The sequence below is a fragment of the Megalops cyprinoides genome, chromosome 7 (assembly GCF_013368585.1).
Source record: "Megalops cyprinoides isolate fMegCyp1 chromosome 7, fMegCyp1.pri, whole genome shotgun sequence".
In the NCBI taxonomy this organism is placed as follows: domain Eukaryota; kingdom Metazoa; phylum Chordata; class Actinopteri; order Elopiformes; family Megalopidae; genus Megalops; species Megalops cyprinoides.
In genome coordinates, this window is record NC_050589.1 from 6,056,813 (window position 1) to 6,069,520 (window position 12,708).

The window sequence follows — 12,708 nt, forward strand, 5'->3', positions numbered from 1 at the left end:
TAATCCTGAAAAGCAGGTTATGTGTTTCTCTCTGCATTAGATAAGTGATACTCAAGTTTAGGCCACACATGACATCAGTGGAACAAAATTATGCTTTACAACAGTATCACCTTTGATTATCCAGAGTAAAAACAAAAACTGGATTAGATTTTTTTTTAGTTTATTCAAAATTTTCACTATACAAAATGACAAAACTGTGAAGTTGTCACAAGATGCATTCATCATGCTGTATAAATCATTCAGGAGTAGAAGAGGTTAAACTTCATGTATATCAATGGATTCCTAATGGATCTCATTAGCTTCTCTTGCTATGTTATTTGGCACTCCAAATCTAAAATAACCCAAGACTGTTTCTGCACCAACAGACTGTATATCCCGACAAAGTAACAAAGAGAACTAAGGGCAAGTTTGTAGTGAAACATTGATCGGTCCTCACCAACCCACTGAAAATAAACTGGAGATATAAGATTGGTGTGTAGGTATCAAAGAATATACATCAAGACCCCATCTTAACACTTCAAAGTCTGTCAGTGATATTTTCCTTCGATACAGATCAGCAGAGCATAATTTTCATAAGTAAAAATAATGTGCACACAATTAAAATACTTAAAATTAAGCATATTTTACAAACAGAGCTCCTCATAATTAAACGAATTAGTGCATTAGTATATCCAAAGTGCACAAGATCAGAAAACTATAAAAAGAAAATTTATGATCTACCGTCATGGGAAATTTAAACAAAATATCTCCGCCTTTAAGTTCCTTTGGTATCTACAGAGGGTATTTTTTCAAAAAAGCAGCACTGCTACACACATTCCCTCCACTAGATGGAATAAAATACAAAATGAAACCTTTCTGTGTGAAACACATCTGTGCCTTGGTGTACTGGGAACCGTCACTCACTGCTATTGGTTAGTGCAATTCCACAGGGCAAAGCTGCTCAGATTGAGCCTTACAAGGCAGAAATCGTTGTGCAAACCTCACGGTGATGAGTTAACAGTACTTTTCATCTTCTGTTGAATGTATAAAAAATACCAGCAAAAGGCACGTAAGAAGATGTAAAGATTCAACAAAATATGAGGGGGAAAAAAAACAAGACAAGTTAGAGGCACTTTTACAAATGTAATGTTGACTGGGTTTCACTGCTTTGCAGTCCCAAGAGTTAGAATGTTGTGAGGAAAAGATACGTATAAAACTTCTTAAAAAAATATTCCCTAACATAAAACATGGACAACTAAGTACAACTGGATGGACCACCACCATAATGCTAAACGTTGGGTTCTTGCTCCTTTGTTAATGCAGTACATATATTAAAACTTGAAACAGCGTTAAAAAGCTCATTAATATCTTGCCGTTGCAGACAACAGAGGCGTGTGCATCTTGCTGTAACGGACAGTCAATCCCTACTGTAAGGTGCAGGTTTCTGGACCACAGAAATGCGTCTGCTCATGAGAGTCACTTCACCACTATTAGCGTCCCCTGTGGACCCACTGTTGACCCATTATTGACATCACGTATCCCATGATGCTCTGTTCCAATGGGAGGAGTGTCCTCATTGCCGGCCGGATGCAAACACTGCAAGGCAAGCCCGTGAACAATGCGGTGTCAGACTGGCATGGAGCTCGGACAACACAAAGCACGCTACAGGTCTCTGACAGGCTGCATTTACAATTGCGCATACTCGTCAGTGCCATACTTTCTTGGAACTAGTGAAACAATAAATTAATTGACAAACAAATGATATGATGGGTCTTATCCATCGACCCTGGAAGCAAAGTCCAGCCTGCTTTAGACTTAAAGAACTATAAGTCTACAAGTTTGGGGTCAAAAATAAATTCTTCATAGTGTATGTCAGTTATCAAGGGATTGTTATGACTGTTAATGTTAATGTCATCTTTAAATACATTTTACTTTCTGCTAAAAAGCTTCATTACATTACACAGCTGTCAGAGAGCAAGCTCAAACTGACGGCTCACTTTGCATTAGCTTACATGCCATTACATTATTGTCATTTAGCAGATACTGTTATCTAGAGTGACGTACATAGGTTACAATTTTTACATGTTATCCATTTATACAGCTGGTAACTGGGTTAAGTACCTTGCCCAAGAGTACAGCAGCAGTGCCCTAACGGGGAATCAAACCAGCAACATTTCGGTTACGAGCACTGCTCCTAACCACTAACCACTATGCTACACTGCCGCCCCAAAATTAATTTTTTGCTCCAGTGTTTAATGGTAGTATATTAGGTTAGTGAGATCAACTGAAGATAATCTTTTGGCTCCCAGAGCAGTTCCAGGTGTCCTTTAAGGCTATGAAGCGGAAAGCGTTGGGGTTTGTTAGCGGCGTTCAGACTCACTCCTCTCCCGCAGGCCTTGGCCGAAGCTGCGGTACAGGCGGAAAAGTGCCCAGAAGAGGATGCCTTTGATCATGACCGAGATGCAGGAGCCTGTGATGGCAGCCGCCTCCTGCGTGTACGACGGGCCCCGCCCCCACTGGTTAATGACCTGCGGAAAAGAGGGAGGGGTTACCGAGCGTCACTCACCCCACAAACACCCCCCATCGCTTACACCTCATACACAGCTGTCGGAGAGCAAGCTCAAACTGATGGCTCACTTTGCATTAGCTTACATGACATGACATTATTGTCATTTAGCAGATGCTCTTATCCAGAGTGACTTACATAGGTTACAGATTTACATGATATCCATTTATACCACTGGACATTTACAGAGGCAATTCTGGTTAAAGTACTTTGCCCAAGGGTACAGCAGCAGTGCCCCAGCAGGGTATCGAACCAGCAACCTTTCAGTTTCAAATCCTCCTCCTTACCACTATACCACACTGCTGGCCTTGCATGGCTCAGAGCCATCAGTCTCACCCTGAAATCAGAGCGCCTACAACCCTTATCTGGAGCCAAAACTACAGCAGCACAGCGCAGTGCTCTCACCGTGTACAGCAGGTAAATGAAGTATGCCAACTCTGGTAGGTTCAGAAGACCAAATATCCAGACAAGGGGCTTCAATTCTTTTAAAACCTGAAAGAGGAAGTGAAAATAATCTCTTTTTCTCCCCACAACCAAAAATATGTTTTTCGTTCCCTTTTATATGACTCATATTAGAATAGCACTTCCTGAGTCTATAATATCAAATATCTTCACATCACATTCTTGTTATTTAATCTATTAACAGAGCATGAATGCAGTATAAAAGATCTAACTGCATTCATGCCCCTTCTAAAATACATGCATATATTTTTTTCTGATGCATATCTGGCACAGACTGAGACCTGTTGGAGAGCCGAGTTATGACTGCAGTTGATGGATTCATGGTCAAGAGATTCCTCCTCAACAAGTGGCATCATCACAGACTCAAAGCAGCACTGCTTCATCAGATACACACACACCCTCACTCTCATTATATTACACTATTGGTATTCAGCAGACACTCTTACCCAGAGTGACAGACACAGATTACAGTTTTTTTGACAAGTTATCCATTTATACAGCTGGATATTTACTGAGGCAACTGTGGGTTAAGTAAATTGCCCAAGAGTACAACGACAGTGCCCCAGCATGGAATCGAACCAGCAACCTTTTGGTTACAAGCACTGCTACACTGTCAGTATGCTCACTCATCTCCAATACTTTGTGCTGCTGAGAACCCTTGTTATTCTGAAGCCCACATACCTAACGGCTCTCCTCACTGTGCTCTGTAGCAACACCCAAACAAATGCGCGAGTGCCCTTTCTGCTAAAGCAGCTGACGGGCCGCGTGCCACTCACTGCGATGGCTCCGATGGCCGCTGTCAGGCAGGCCCAGCAGATCCCGAAGCCCAGGATGATGCTGTGAGCGTAGGAGATGTCCGACGTTATTATCAGGATGCACAGGCACAGCTGGTGAGAGACGGGATGGGACAGGGTCCAGGATCAATACCCATTCAATTGAGATTCCGAAAACGCGCCTCTCCTCCACTGTGAGGGGGTGAGGTGCTCGCTGTGCCAGAACTATGCAAGTATTTACAGACTCCCCTGAAGAACTATCTTAGCGATGTGTCATTTGGTAAGAGCCCAGGAGAAAGATATATTAACTGCAAAGCTTTAATAGGCTCCCCTCACTCATACAGTAAACAGTTTGTGAATTATCTAATCAATATGGAGCATACTGAAAAAATAAGTCTCCATCATGTCCCTTGTAATGAGACTGAGAGAGAGAAAGATTTACCAGACGGTCATGTTTCTGCATGACTTTAGAGACCAGGTGTCAGGGTCATGTGACACGCATAAAAGAAAATTGACAGGAACCGTACCTGGGCCTGCAGGTCAAAGGTCACCATGGAGAAGCAGAGGTTGAGCAGGAAGTACTGCTCCTGCAGGCTCTCCAGGGCCCCGCCCACTCGGAATGCCATCATGTTGGGCCTCTGGATGAGCAGCGTGGCGCAGACCACATGAACGAGCCCCAGGCAGAGGATACACACGAAGCGCACCTGCAGCGCGCACACAGAAACCCCGAGACAGCGGTCAGAGAGGCCACATCCTGTATAACCCCATCAGAGGAGGAACAGCAACTCCTCACCCTTTTTCACAAGAATTCAAACTGTAGCAGAAGCCAGCCATCACGAGACTAAAATGTGTTCCATTTGGGAAGAGTGCACTTGTTCTTACAAAAATTTACTCCGCTATGCTGAAATTGGACCAGAGGTGTCTGGTCTACGTGAAACCTTCAAGACATTAGATCACACGATACATCACACATTCTACACAGTTCCCCGAACTATGCCAGGAACAGCAGGCTTTCAAGCAAAGGACAGGTCCAGGGAATGGATCCGTAGTTAACAGGACTGAGTGAGACATTTAAGAGCATAGATGAGATCATAATACTGTCTTACATAATGACAGCTTATTGTCTAATTGGGACAGGGGCAGAGCATTTTAGTATAAACAATAAAAGACCCAAAATCTGAGAGAGAGAAAAGAGGTCAACGAACCTGCCGTTTCCTAGTCATGCAATTACTTAGTTAGTTTCAGAAAGTGTTTATTCGGTAGCTCTGTAAGTAATCCAACCTGCTCTGTGATGATACAAGAGTATCTGTCTGTGATAGTTTTATCATGACAGATATCACTGAGGGAGCACTTCTACAAGCAATATCTCATGGTCAATGTTGTAAAAGCGGCTGCTCTACTAGCACAGCCTGTACTGTGTACATGCAGATATCAAGCTTTAAATCAGACCAGTGAAGTTAAACATAAGTTGGGCGTGAGGTGTTACCCAAACCTACGAAAGTCAGCGGCTTGTTTCAGTACTGCTCTAGACCACTGTGTGGGGACTGGATGAGTGTTTGCTTAAGGTCCAAGTAGCCTTGTGCAGCTTCAGCAAACGGCACAAACTGCAAATGAAACCCCATTTCCACCCCTCCAGTGGGACGCGTCGGGGGGGGAGGAGTCGGCCCCTGTGCCAACAAGCTGAAAAGAGACTCTAGACACCGGGAAACCCCTCCCATCCTGACACCTCCCCCCCCCAACCCCCCCCCCACATGACGCACCAGAAGCAGCTTCTTCCGTTCCTCCGAGGGAAGAACCGTGAAGTTGACCACAGAGCGCACCATGACCAGCAGCACGCTCAGCACGAAGACGATCAGCTCCTGGCGGTTCTCCTGCAGGATCCCCCGCGTGACGTAATACAGGCAGAACACTGTGGGCCGAGGGGGAAGCACAATGACCAGCAGCCCAGCAAACAAGCAACGCCATGGGGTGGCACAACAGGCACACACTTTTTCCACAGCTATTTAATGGCTTCCTAAAGTTGGTGGACCTAATAAGTCAGTATTCATGTAAGAATATAGTGAACTTTCAGGGTAAAAACCTAATAATCTTGCCTTCTTCTTTATTTAAAAGAGTTTTATCTGGTTTACCAATGACAAAGCTTGCTAGTATTGTATAATTATTAATCCCCATGAATGATCAAATTTCCCCTTGAACAGATCTGCAACTAATGAATGCAATCAACCGAAAGTTACCAGCACTGAGTGGAAAAGGCCTTTGAATGTTGAAAAATGAATGGTCACTTTATATGAAAGGCCAAAACAAATGACACACTTTACCGAGATACAACCATTTCTGCCACATCTGGTTTTGTGGGTTTGAGATTTGTAATACTAAACTTCACACACATTTCTCTCTAAAAACACAGAGCTCTGTAACCCAATACTCTCTGCTCACACCTAGACAGTAATATACTGGTTGCAGAAGCCATATTTTGCTATTTCACTTACACTACTTCTTTTCACACAGATGGTGGCAGTATGACAAGCACACGAGCACACAGGCAGGTGATACAGGAAGTAAACATACACAGGTAGAGGAAACTCAGAGCTTTCACCAGGCGGGCAGGCCATGGGCAATACGCAGCACGGTAATTTTAATTTGAACTCTCTGTGCTTGCATGCAACGTGCTTATTCTTTTAATAAACTAAGAACCCAAATGTAACATACTGGACACTGGATTCTGTTCCACCTGCCTACAAATTACTTCAACATGTGTCTCAGTGGCAATGAACTTTTGAAATCTGAGTTTAGAAATGAAATAGCCACTACACTGGTAATCTGATATTTTCTCATGGCTACAACAGTCCTCTCCGACTTCACCCACAAATGGGGAGGAGGAAATCACTTCTTGAGGAACTGAACAGTCTTATCTTGTGAAACAAGTATTTCCTGCCACATTGCTACATATTAAAGTTGAGAAAATATTTCATAAAAACAGACAACAATTATTAGGGTTTTTTTATTTGTTGGGATCACAATTTTCAGATGGTATTTGCAGATTAAATCTAGACTTCTACCATCTGCAAACAAATATGGTAAATGCAAACAATATTTTTTTTTCTCAGAAGGTAACTTTCTCACATTCTCATTTAGGCTTATCTTAAAATAGGAACTACTTGGCTCATAAATTCTCATCAAACACCAACTTCCCTTAGTACTTTATTTAATTTACCTGAACTTTCTTGCCTTGCTCCCATTTTTCCTAGTGTAAGATTTTTTTTTTCATTTTAAGAGGAAATACTTTCACAGTAAAATCTTGTTCAAGAGACAAATGGAAGCAAACAATTCATTTTATTCCATGAGGGAAATAAACATTCTTCATACCCCTTAAAAAACTCTTATTTGGTAACATGCTTATAGTCTCTTGTTTTGATATCAGACACTTTTCTAAGCGGATCCAATCAAGCAACATGCTATCCCTGAATGAACTATGCAAACTATGCAGTCACTTATCTAAGTCATCTTACTTACATATTCCCACAAGCTGTATGAGGGACACAGACAAGTCCTCTTCCAAGCTGGACTTCTTCTGGCTTTGATTGTAGATGTTAACCACAGTAAGGACCAGAACTCCCAGTAAAGATGTGATAGTGAAACAGTAGTATACTTTAACCAGGAGGGTCAACTCTGACCAAGGCTTTATCTAGGGTGTTAAAAAAAGGGTTGAAGGTTATGATTCATATTTATTTTCTGTTTCATGCAGATCAATGTTCAGGCTTCAATTCATATTCAAACATCATCAATGCCAAAGAGTGCAGTCAACAGCAATGACTGGCAGGGTCTGAGTTAAATAAAAAATGTAAAGAATTTAACTGCTCTGAACAGAGGGGACAACATTCCTATGACTTCACTGCACCCACCGGACCACATGGTGTCGGAATGAGTTCGCGATGCCTTGGCCTCAGGTTCGGAGAGGGAAGATCAATGCTTTCATGGTGCCGGGTGCCGAGCAATGGACTAAAACAAGAGCAATGTAACACGTAATGCAAAACATTTACATTTTATCGCGTAGGAGACGATTTTTATCCAGAGCGATGTAAAAGATAAGCGTATCTAACATTACATTTGCATTGTTGGCATGCAGTGGGCGCTCTTATCCTGACAGACTCCAGAAGTCAAGCACAAAGGACATTCAACAAAATTAAAAAGTTACATGAGCGAGGAAGCCATCATCCCCACACTAACAAGAGTCAGTATCAAACACACAAGGCTGAAACCACAAATGTTTACCTAGCTCAACACACAAATACAACACAATATACCCGAGAGCAGTGTACCCTTCCAGTACAATACACACACATACCCTGGGCTACAGTTAATGTAGTAGGGTGACCGTACGTCCTCTTTTTCCCGGACATGTCCTCTTTTTGGGACCTGAAAAATGCGTTCCAAAAAGAGGACATGTCCGGGGAAAAGAGGACGTATGGTCACCCTATTAATGGTGTAACAATGAAACAAACGTTAAAAAAAAATACAATCATGATTTAACATGGTTTTTTCTGCGTGGATCCTGCTGCCCTCTGTGAAAAAGCTAATGAATACATACCACATAATCAAAATAACTCGTTCAGTTTGATACACTCATTACAGTTCAAGCAAATCCGTACTTTCAAGGCAGATTCGGGAATGATTTGTATGGCAGCCAAATATTATCCTTGTTTTAAGGCGTATTTCAATTGTTAAAAGCCTCATAACGCACCATTTCCACACCGTTAAGGGTCCCTAGCAGTTTTCAAGCGAGCACGGAGAAATGTTGGGTTGCAAGCTATAGCATTTTAATATCCATACAGTAGACACTCCATCCAACGCAGGTGCGGGGCAGTGTGACACTGACTGTGTCTCACTGATGTGGACTGATGGTCAATACCCACTTCAGATGACAAGTATACGTATTACCATAGTAAGTACCTTGGAACATTTCATTACATTAACAAGCTGGAGGTGATCTAGATTCGTGATCCACTGCACAACACATTACTGCTAGTTCACTAACTAGCTGAGTTTGTACCTAAAAATTCAGACTAGCAGGCTAACCAGCCATCTAACAACAACGGCTAAAAACAGCTGCTTTTTGGAAGGTTAGTTTGCTAGTTGGCTAAAAAACGACAAACATCCACAACAGCAAACGTTATCTAACATTAGACAGTTTTATATATTTTAATAGATTGCGGGCTAGCTAAAACTAACCAATTAGCTTGCTGAATAAAAGAAGCATATGAATAGTTAGCTAGCTGGTTATCAAGCTAAAAAGTTAGTGTTCGCTGGCTAGCTACCGAGTTCGACTAACAGACCATCTGCTAATACCATATGTAAAAATGTAGTTTCATTATTCCATTGCCAGATGATGTGGTGACTGTAGTGTAATGTAAGCGTACATCGTTAAAACAACGAAGTGCTAGCTACGTTTGCTAGCCACACACTGACCTTATCTCGTCCATCTTTATGAAGATTTACTTGGTGGGTCGATGCATTTCAAACACTTGTCAGCTCAATGCACTGTGTTCGGAGGATGCATACACATCGCACATGCCATATAGCTATTCTGGTAAACCGTTCTTTAATTGTTACTTCCTGATCTGTCACTTCCAGAATTACTGAGTGGGTTTGTAAAGATTCTCTATCACGAGTAAGATATCACAGTGCAGTTCGCTATGTTATTGCTTTTAAAATTCTGTTGCTACCGGTGTGGAGGCGGAATCGTGTCACCGGAACTCTCTTACTTGTACGCTTGACAATAAACCGGATCTTTTCAGTGGAACAACAAAAGATTACTTTCGTAGCAGCACATAGCGTTCTAAAGGGGCGTAACCACAGACATTCTCCCATGGGACTTTCAGCTGCTGTGTTTCTTCACTCGTCCGTCTGGGAGTTTCAGATTCGTAATGAATCGGATGATCATCTTGCTGCGCTACATATTGATCGATCTGGTTTTTTTCCATTGCTGAAGACGAACGTCCTGATATGCTTTAACGTTATGAACATTCCTGAAGGGGCGTGGTCTAAAACAGAGCGTTGTGCAGACACACAACCAGAACCACCTCTTATCAACCGGAACCATTTATGGGGGGGACAGAAGGAAAGCAGGAGTGTTTTTCAATACGGAATGTACCCAGTTGACTATCTGGCCCGTGTGGTTAATGTGTTAAAAGTCTGTGACTATTCAACAGACTGTCCATTATGACCAGATACTGAGCTCCAGCGTGAACTCTATACCTCGTCTAGGACGTTCTGGTTGGGGACAGGAGATTCCAATGTTGTCTGTGTTCCTATATCCTTTCAACAGTGTTCATAGGGAGCCAGCCAACCAGAACATTTCTAGCCTCAACAATGCCAGAGACAGAATTTTCTCACACTGAGCTGATATTCTGGTCCATTTATAAAGAAAATGTGGCTTCACGTACTAGATGTATGTTGTCATGTATGGCAACTACTGTAACATCTCTTAAATACGGGGATAATCTTGACCAAAAAAAAAAGACGTGTAGTGTAAATTCCTCACATGTGCAAAGCGGTTAATCTGCTAAATCTGCAAAACACTTGCAAAACTAATTCTGCTGTCACAATTACTGATATCAAAACTAAGTTACATTTGCACATTTAGGCCACATCATGTCACACAAGCTGAGCGAGTACTATTCCAAAGCAGTGCTACCCAATGTTCTCTATATTTCAAAGTAACATTAAGAGAAAATCAGCATAATTGTTATGACTACACAGTGGCTGTGGTCCAGGAGCCCCAGATATATATGATTCTGTTTATGAAATGAATTTGTTTGATTCTTTTATGTAAGACATCAAGTGTAGAGTGTACAACTGTTGCCTGCGTATGTAGAGGTATTGAAGTACTTTCCCTAATGGTCTCTCTTGTATGAAATTTTCTTGGATTTGTAAAGCTTGTGATGTAACAAGCAACCCACAAGCAAGCATCCACAGAACTTTTGGGGGAAAGAATTTTCAGACACGTTACTTTTACATTTATTAATTTGACAGATGCTCTTACCTGGAGTGACTAACAATAGTGCATTCAGTAAGCTTAGGCAATTATCTGCATAGATGCTGAATCAATAGTGCCATCCTTTTAATCCAGTGCCACTGCAGAAACATGTATTTTCACAACAGTTTGTGTGTATTGCTTGCCAGTGGGTTTATGCCACTGCAAAAGCTTAATTATTAGTGTAGTGTCAGAAATAGGAGAGCCCTGGATTAGTCTTTAAAGGTGGTTTTGAGTCTGCCCCATTACGTTACATGGCAATTAAGTTTTTTTCCCTCTTGCTTCCATACCATACTATAAAAAAATAATACACTGAAACTATATTATAGAGAATATGTATTTTTTTTAGATCAATTAACATATTGAAAATATGTGAATTATTTCAGTTTTGGTACATTTCAATATATTTCTGTTTTGCAATATATTTTAAATGTGGTTGCAATACATTGTTGGATTGAATAACCTATTAATTAATATATTGTTACAAGTTGAATTTTCGTTTGGGCTGTTCCGTACTTGACAGTTGTAAAATAACAGATGATTCCACACTCCCGTGATTCCACATAGCGGGAGTGTAGCAAACCGCATTGATGAACATACGAAGGGCTCCGCAGTCTCCACCAATATGGCAGAATCGTGCGTTCACACGCGAAACCGACACAGAGGGATCGATGGGTGGGTGTTTGGGAGTCCTTACTAGATGATCATCCTACAGTGTGCTGAATATACTGTTGACACCTTATGGTCTTTTGCTTGTAATGTACTCTGCCCCGCTTTGGATAAAAGCGCCGGTCAAATGAATAAAGGTAAATATAGGCCTAATATAAACGTGCAGAAGCTCCGCCCCAACTCCGCTCATTCATCCAATGAACTGTTAGACTGCGTTCATCCAATGAGCTTTGAGACCACTGCTACAGCGCTAACTTTGTTTTTCATAATCTGCATCTCTGACAGATTCACCATGAATGAAAATGTTTTGTCTCAGAACATTACTTTAAGATGAAGATGAAGGAAGTCTGCGACGAAGCATCGACAAGTTTCATTTAAGTAATAAAATTTAAGTCAAAAGAACGAGAGACAAACAGATTTATTATTTTACCTCAGGTGTCAAAGGTAACTAACCAAGCTGGATAACGAGTTAGATAATATGAGCTACGACTACACGTTAGACTACGTTGATAGTAGAACAGTTGACATTATTTAAAAACGACTTACAATCCATCTTTAAACACGCATATCTATTAAATGCTACCATTACAATGAGATGTCCTGTATATTGCTAGACTACAGATATGCTCCTCACGTGCACATATTGTAGCAAAGTTATAATGAGTTAGAGCCTACTTTAAGGTTGCTGACATGTCAGGGTTATATTTTGTGCACCGGTATTTTGTAGCTGAGACATTCATTTTTGGGTATTTTGTATTTTTGGGAAGTATATTAATATGTTGTCACACGTGAGTATATAATTTCAGCCTAGTCGTTTAGCAGACGCTCTCATCCAGAGCAAAAGGGTAGCCACATGTTTGTGCCACAATGCTGACACGCAGTTTAACGCTATCGAGTTCGCGCAGTGCATCGCGGGAGTTTTGCCGCAAATGCAGAGGAAGCCTTTGGAATAACATGGTTGAGGCTGGTTGTAAGAAGATGATTATACTTACGTCTGCTAAATAGTTTGCAAATCATTGTTGACCTTGAATAGCAGGAAAAATATCGCTAAAATGGCTACTTTTGTGACAACTGCAATATCACATCAGTATGAGTTTGTTACTGAGGAGACTGTGATTACATGAAAGGGCTTCCCAGAAACACACCTTAATGTTGCTCAGTGTATTGTTCTTAATATTGTCCGTTGTCGTATTACTATTATTGTTGTTATTGCCGCCATTATGTCA

General features: G+C 41.4%; 1 protein-coding gene across 1 annotated transcript; it reads right to left on the reverse strand.

Moving 5' to 3' along the window:
• Positions 1-249: 249 nt before the first annotated feature.
• LOC118780579 lies at positions 250-9,417 on the reverse strand. The gene is made up of 9 exons (XM_036533157.1): positions 9,247-9,417; positions 7,683-7,779; positions 7,294-7,465; positions 5,541-5,689; positions 4,308-4,484; positions 3,784-3,894; positions 2,951-3,037; positions 2,360-2,507; positions 250-1,575 (listed from the first exon to the last, which is right to left on the reverse strand). Exons 1-9 carry the CDS (start codon positions 9,258-9,260, stop codon positions 1,553-1,555), a joined length of 978 nt encoding a protein of 325 aa, XP_036389050.1. The 5' UTR covers positions 9,261-9,417; the 3' UTR covers positions 250-1,552.
• Positions 9,418-12,708: the final 3,291 nt, after the last annotated feature.